Raw genomic sequence first — 7,937 nt, 5'->3', positions numbered from 1 at the left:
AATCGGTGTAAATCGAGCTTTTGCTATTTTTCTCTGCCTTTGAGAAAATGGAAGCTCAAGCGGGCTGATCTTGAATCTCCTCCTTATGACGTCATAAGGAGAAATGTTACCTCCCCTTTCTCTGCTTTGCCCGCCCATGAGAAAATGAGCTAGGAAGTAGAACGCGCGCACGCGCGATTTTAGTTTGTCCATGAGAGATATCATGGCTTTTGAGCGAGCGAAGCATAATAATTGCTCAATAATTGGATGTACAAATGAACATCGAATGATCAATACAGAGCTGGGCTTGATGAACGTCGGACAAGTAAGTCAACAAATTATATATAAGTGTGTTTCTTTACTGTTTATGGTTACCTAGCTTCTTACACGTAGAATGTGGCTGTCACATTAGCTATGCAGTTACTTGCGCTAATGTAAAGGTAGACAGCATCAAGTTACACATACTGTAACGCGAGTGTTGTACATTTCTTTGTTATTTGGATAACCGTTTTCCTGTTGGTTATATGGCGCGCGCGATATCCGCATTTCAAGATCGCAGAGCTTGATGTAATTGTAATAAGATAAATTACAGACGTTACAGATCTCTCATGAAAAGGCAACAGTAGGTTAGCGTTAGCTACATGATGATAACTGTAAACCATCCGAATAAAGTACCGTATCCAGACATAATATTTTAAACTAACCATTCGGAAACGTCCTGCTGGAGCCGCTGAGTTGCAACTTCTTCATCCGTTGCTTCTCCATCTGGATCAGATTCTGGGTCAAACTGAAATGCTTGAACGACTGCGTGTCTTCGTGCCATTGCAATATATCCAAGGCCACACCCACCCTCCACCTTGCGCTGCCTTTCTTCTCCTCATTAGTATTTAAAGCTACAGACACTGAAACGGCCCGTCTGAAGGAAGCTCATTCTGGGACTGGCTTGTAGTGGCTGTAATTCTGCACCGAGGCTGAATTTTTGGAAAGAGATTTCAGTTACAGTACTAAGGACCACTAAGGACTAGATTAAAGCCTACAAAAAGTAGCATGTCATGGGACCTTTAAGAATTAAAATAACATTACAATTATATTCGATTTGTTAAGAAAAATATGTGTTATCACAAAATATTTTTTCAGCAATCACTACATTACCGCTAATTTATGAATACACCATACTATTGTTCATTAAATCAACTATTGTTAATGTTTGTTGATAACCCCTTCACATAAATTTATAGAACTTAATTTATTCAATTTAATTAAAATATGAATATACAGATATTAACATTAACCTAGATTAACTTAAGTGTTTTACAGATTCACATTCTTTTTGACTAATGTAAATGTTAGAAAATTATGATAATTTGTCCTAACAAAATGTGAACACTATGACATACATACCAAAATGTATATCATGTTTAAAAATGTTTAGCTAGAATGGCCTCTATTCCAACTTGCACAGTCAGGAATTGACTAACAATAGGTGCGGTATAGTCTTTAGTCTTGGTCTAGTATAAAAGCACAGGTGACAGCAGTCAGTCAACAACCAGAATCAGCTTCAGCTTTTACTTTCCTACTGAGGATCAGACAGCACAACCATGAAGGTAAACCTTGTTCCAGCTGCCATTGACACATATTTTAACTTCATATGCGTTTTATTTGGTATATTTTACTTTAAATCACTAAAACTTTTATTTTTCAGGTCACCTTTTTTGAGGACAGGAACTTCCAGGGTCGCTCTTACGACTGTATGGGCGACTGTGCTGACATGCACTCCTACATGAGTCGCTGTCACTCTTGCAGAGTGGAGAGTGGATGCTGGATGATGTATGATCATCCCAACTACATGGGAAATGGATATTTCTTTAAAAGGGGCGAGTACGCTGATTACATGTCTATGTTTGGAATGAGCAACTGCATCAGGTCCTGCCGTATGATCCCCATGGTGAGCTCCACATTGAAGTATTTGTAATAAAAAAAAAAAAATCATATTTATTTAGAAGCATAAATCAGATAACTAATTCTAGTTTTTGGGATTAGAGAAAAATGTTTGAAAAGAACAGAGGATCCTATAAGAATGGTGATTTGAGACAGACCTATCTTGATAGATATTTACATTTTATGTTCATTCTGCCTGACAAACTTGAAAATAATGGACTTCTCTTCCACTACAGCACAGGGGATCCTACAGAATGAGGATCTATGAGAGGGAGAACTTCATGGGTCAGATGTACGAGATGATGGATGACTGTGACAACACCATGGACCGTTACCGCATGTCTCACTGCCAGTCCTGTCATGTGATGGACGGCCACTGGCTCATGTATGAGCAGCCCCACTACAGAGGCAGGATGTCCTACTTCAGGCCTGGAGAGTACAGGAGCTTCAGCAATATGGGTGGCATGAGATTCATGAGCATGAGGCGTATCATGGACTCTTGGTACTAGCATTCCAGTGTGTCTAATAATAAAACTATTTCAGGAGAACACTAACATTGTGTCTTGAAAATCATTAGGCCATATCAATATCTGCATGAGTAATGCACAAACAAACAAAGTTCTCATGATGCAAAACAAATTAAGAAAAGAAAAAGAATAATCAATTACTGTATTGTATACTCTATTTTTTTTAAATACATCCTGTGCTAATATTAGGATTTTGGATTTCAAATGAAAAGCTACCGATACTTTGCTTCGATAGCACACTTATCAAAACTCCAGGTCAAATGACTAGTAGTACCCTTTGTTAGATATGAATGTAGTCCACCGACATAAAAAACGTCCCGGGTTACGAATGTAACCCTAGTTCCCCGAAGGGAACGGACGCTGTGTGGAAACGCGGTGGGAACGCCTCCAGCGTAGTGCGTCTGAAGCATGAATGAAATCAGTCAATGGCGAGACGGAACGTAGTAGGCGGGTGACGTCACCGACCAGGAAACTATAAAGCACCCCAGAATCACAAGCGTGACAGCTTCTGATGTTACTGAAGCAAGCGATCCAAGGGGATGCCGGGAGTATGGCAAAGACACGCAGCGTCCGTTCGAACTAGGGTTACATACGTAACCCGGGACGTTCCCCTTCAGGGAACTACCGCTGCGTGGAAACGCGGTGGGAACGCAATACCCACGTCGCCATACGAGCAAGTCTCCGTAGTGTATAATCAAGGCGCACAGGCTGACGAAAGAACTTGCGCCCCAGGAGTGGAGCTAAAATCAAGACTATAAAACCTGACGAATGTGTGCGGTGAGGACCAGCCTGCCGCATCACAAATGTCCTGAAGAGAAACTCCTGAAAGGAGAGCTTTAGAAGCAGCCATACTCCGGGTGGAGTGAGCCCGTACAGCCAAAGGTGAAGGCTGACCGACCGACTCATAAGCAAGTGAGATGGCCTCGACCACCCACTTGCTCATCCTTTGCTTAGATGCAGGGCACCCCTTGTTGGGCGACCCAAAACAAACAAACAGCTGTTCAGACTTCCTCCACAGGGCAGCTCTGTGGACATACGCATCTAGAGCCCGAACAGGGCAGAGCAAATTAAGTTTCTCCTGGTCCGACGTCAGAAACGGAGGAGGACAAAAAGCCTGCAGTATGACAGGTCTAACTACAGTAGTTGGAACTTTTGGAACATAACCTGGCCTAGGATAGAGGAAAGCCTTAGCCATGCCAGGTGAGAATTCCAGGCACGAGGGAGCAACCGAGAGTGCTTGAATGTCTCCGGTCCTTTTGAGAGACGAATTGGCAAGCAGAAAAATAGTTTTGAGAGTAAGGAACTTCTCGGAAACCTCTTCAAGGGGCTCGAAAGGAGCTAGGGAGAGACCCTCTAAGACGATGACCAAAAGCCTTGAATTTAGTGATCTTAAAGAGCGCGATGGATTGTAGGGCGACAGAAGATCCGTTAAATAGACAGGAGCTAAGCCGTTTAGGGCTTTATAAGTCAGTAGCAATACCTTGTAATTAATACGGAACTTTATAGGTAACCAATGCAGTGATGATAAAATCGGTGTTATATGATCATATTTTCTTGATCTCGTAAGAACTCTAGCGGCGGCATTTTGGACTAACTGTAGCTTGTTTATTGAGGATGCAGGACAACCAGCTAATAAGGCATTACAGTAATCCAGTCTCGAGGTCATGAATGCATGAACTAACTTTTCTGCATCAGAAACTGATAGCATATTACGTAGCTTAGCAATGTTTCTAAGGTGGAAAAAGGCTGTTTTTGTAACATATGAAATATGATTTTCAAAAGACAGGTTGCAATCGAGTATAACACCCAGGTCTTTTACTGTAGCGGATAAAGTAACAGGACATCCTATGATGTTAAAGTTGTATTGTGCGAGGTTTTGTGGGCGGTTTTTTGAACCGATAAGTATTACCTCTGTCTTGTCTGGATTTAATAAAAGAAAATTACGCGTCATCCAATCTTTTATATCTTTAACACACTCTGTCAATTTGGAAAATTTAGCGTGCACTGAAGTGCACTGTATGAAATTATTTATTTAAATATTAGTCCATAATAGTCAAAGAAACTTGATATGAAGTGGGGCTGAAAACTAAATTCTATTAAAAAAATATAAAATACCAGGAAGGAACTCAGTGGACAAGTAAAGGATAAAGGAGATGGATACTAAGATATTAAATTAACAGACTGAGAACCCTATCTTAAATACATTCATTCACCTAAAGGATTATTAGGAACACCTGTTCAATTTCTCATTAATGCAATTATCTAATCAACCAATCACATGGCAGTTGCTTCAATGCATTTAGGGGTGTGGTCCTGGTCAAGACAATCTCCTGAACTCCAAACTGAATGTCAGAATGGGAAAGAAAGGTGATTTAAGCAATTTTGAGCGTGGCATGGTTGTTGGTGCCAGACGGGCCGGTCTGAATATTTCACAATCTGCTCAGTTACTGGGATTTTCACGCACAACCATTTCTAGGGTTTACAAAGAATGGTGTGAAAAGGGAAAAACATCCAGTATGCGGCAGTCCTGTGGGCGAAAATGCCTTGTTGATGCTAGAGGTCAGAGGAGAATGGGCCGACTGATTCAAGCTGATAGAAGAGCAACTTTGACTGAAATAACCACTCGTTACAACCGAGGTATGCAGCAAAGCATTTCTGAAGCCACAGCACACACAACCTTGAGGCGGATGGGCTACAACAGCAGAAGACCCCACCGGGTACCACTCATTTCCCCTACAAATAGGAAAATGAGGCTATAATTTGCACGAGCTCACCAAAATTGGACAGTTGAAGACTGGAAAAATGTTGCCTGGTCTGATGAGTCTCGATTTCTGTTGAGACATTCAGATGGTAGAGTCAGAATTTGGTGTAAACAGAATGAGAACATGGATCCATCATGCCTTGTTACCACTGTGCAGGCTGGTGGTGGTGGTGGTGTAATGGTGTGGGGGATGTTTTCTTGGCACACTTTAGGCCCCTTAGTGCCAATTGGGCATCGTTTAAATGCCACGGCCTACCTGAGCATTGTTTCTGACCATGTCCATCCCTTTATGACCACCATGTACCCATCCTCTGATGGCTACTTCCAGCAGGATAATGCACCATGTCACAAAGCTCGAATCATTTCAAATTGGTTTCTTGAACATGACAATGAGTTCACTGTACTAAAATGGCCCCCACAGTCACCAGATCTCAACCCAATAGAGCATCTTTGGGATGTGGTGGAACGGGAGCTTCGTGCCCTGGATGTGCATCCCACAAATCTCCATCAACTGCAAGATGCTATCCTATCAGTATGGGCCAACATTTCTAAAGAATGCTTTCAGCACCTTGTTGAATCAATGCCACGTAGAATTAAGGCAGTTCTGAAGGCGAAAGGGGGTCAAACACAGTATTAGTATGGTGTTCCTAATAATCCTTTAGGTGAGTGTATGTGGAGTCGCAATATACCACAATATATTATATTGCATTATTACATGGCTTGGTTGAATTCTAATGTAGAATGCGGTCTGTTATTTCTTGATAACAGACCGCTGCTAAGTATAACACACCGTTGCCATGAAAAACAGAGCGTCGCTATGGACGCAGGATTCTAACCGTAGAGACGGAACGGACTATTTTATTTAGCGGAAGCAATACAATTGTTTTTAAATCAATAAACTCCTTTTTAAATCAATATTTTGTGTCAAATTATTGATTTATTTGGTAGGTAGCCATGTAATAAGCGGGATAATGTAGGGCGAGGCGGTTGTTATAGCGAATACAACCCCTTCAGGCTGATTCAAGACCCCTCCGCTTCGCGTCGGGGTCCCACCTCGCGCTACATTATCCCTTACATACTCAGCATATCGCAAAACATTTAAAAATCGCAATATCTTATTGTGGCTTAAGAACTGTGATAATATCTTATTGTGGGGCCTCTGGTGATTCTCCATCTTTACTGCCTAGTTGCCGAATCTGGGGTGCGTTTCCCAAAAGCATCGTTAGCCAACTATGTTCGCAAGTTCCGTCGTTATCAGCATAGTTCAACGAGTCAGTGTTTCCCGAAACCATCGTTCTAACAAACATTCGCAAACAGCATTGCAAAGTTGTGTAGTTGGAACGACAGCTCTCGACCTGTGGTTAGAAGCATAGTTTCTAGTTTGCATGACATGTGGACTTAATAAATCCTTATCTCAAGCAAAATAAGCAAGCTGACATTCAGTACAATCTGTGTCTTTTATTTAGAATACATACAAATGTCATTTACGTCTTTTAGTTTGTCGAGATTTAAAGCACCGTTTTTGAAGAGTGCGCATGTACGAACGTGCTCTACTACCTAAGAACGAGCCAATGACTGAATCTGGAAATAAAGCAAAAAAAGTGAGAAAAATTAGAAATAGTCCTCAGATGCCATGTCTGTAATTTATAGCAAAACATCTAGTTTTTCAATCGATCTCAAACAGATTCATTAAAATAAGTTATTAGGGTACTCCACCACATGCGTGACGTCATAAACCAATGTGGTTGAACAACCACTTTGCGACAATACGGTTTCGGGAAACAGTCGTGACTAGTTGATTTCTTCAACGATGCATCGTACTATGGTAGTTAAGCAGCGAATTACGTTGTTATTTGGGAAACGCACCCCAGGTAATAACTTCACATGCTGCGTTTGCACACACAGCTAAAACTGATTTTACACAGGGTTCTGAGGCAGCATAATAGTGAATATTTAATTTCTTCAACTCATTTTTTTTTTTGCTAGAATTTAAATCAAAAGTTAAAATATTTGGTCGCTAACATACATTTATAAATATCTCAGATCCAATGATTGTGTCACATTCTGTTTACTAAGTATTTCAGTAAAACTTTACATATTTATTTTAAAGGTCCCATGACATGAAATTTCCACTTTCTGAGGTTTTTTAACATTGATATGAGTTCCCCTAGCCTGTATATGGTCCCCAAGTTTCAAAAAAATGTAATCGGTGTAAATCGAGCTTTTGCTATTTTTCTCTGCCTTTGAGAAAATGGAAGCTCAAGCGGGCTGATCTTGAATCTCCTCCTTATGACGTCATAAGGAGAAATGTTACCTCCCCTTTCTCTGCTTTGCCCGCCCATGAGAAAATGAGCTAGGAAGTAGAACGCGCGCACGCGCGATTTTAGTTTGTCCATGAGAGATATCATGGCTTTTGAGCGAGCGAAGCATAATAATTGCTCAATAATTGGATGTACAAATGAACATCGAATGATCAATACAGAGCTGGGCTTGATGAACGTCGGACAAGTAAGTCAACAAATTATATATAAGTGTGTTTCTTTACTGTTTATGGTTACCTAGCTTCTTACACGTAGAATGTGGCTGTCACATTAGCTATGCAGTTACTTGCGCTAATGTAAAGGTAGACAGCATCAAGTTACACATACTGTAACGCGAGTGTTGTACATTTCTTTGTTATTTGGATAACCGTTTTCCTGTTGGTTATATGGCGCGCGCGATATCCGCATTTC

The 7,937-nt window shown here is 41.0% G+C and overlaps 1 protein-coding gene across 1 annotated transcript; it reads left to right on the top strand.

Moving 5' to 3' along the window:
- Positions 1 to 1,714: 1,714 nt before the first annotated feature.
- LOC309502953 (gamma-crystallin M2-like) lies at positions 1,715 to 2,426 on the top strand (the record flags this gene model as incomplete). Its single annotated transcript, XM_082175627.1, has 2 exons — positions 1,715 to 1,924; positions 2,154 to 2,426. The coding sequence occupies exons 1-2, from the start codon at positions 1,730 to 1,732 to the stop codon at positions 2,424 to 2,426; spliced, it is 468 nt and encodes a 155-aa protein (XP_082031753.1). The 5' UTR covers positions 1,715 to 1,729.
- Positions 2,427 to 7,937: the final 5,511 nt, after the last annotated feature.

The sequence above is a fragment of the Leuciscus leuciscus genome (genome assembly GCF_965113295.1).
Source record: "Leuciscus leuciscus genome assembly, chromosome: 7".
NCBI lineage: Eukaryota > Metazoa > Chordata > Actinopteri > Cypriniformes > Leuciscidae > Leuciscus > Leuciscus leuciscus.
The sequence above is the reverse complement of the archived record's forward strand: the minus strand, read 5'-3'. Positions and strand labels throughout refer to the sequence as shown.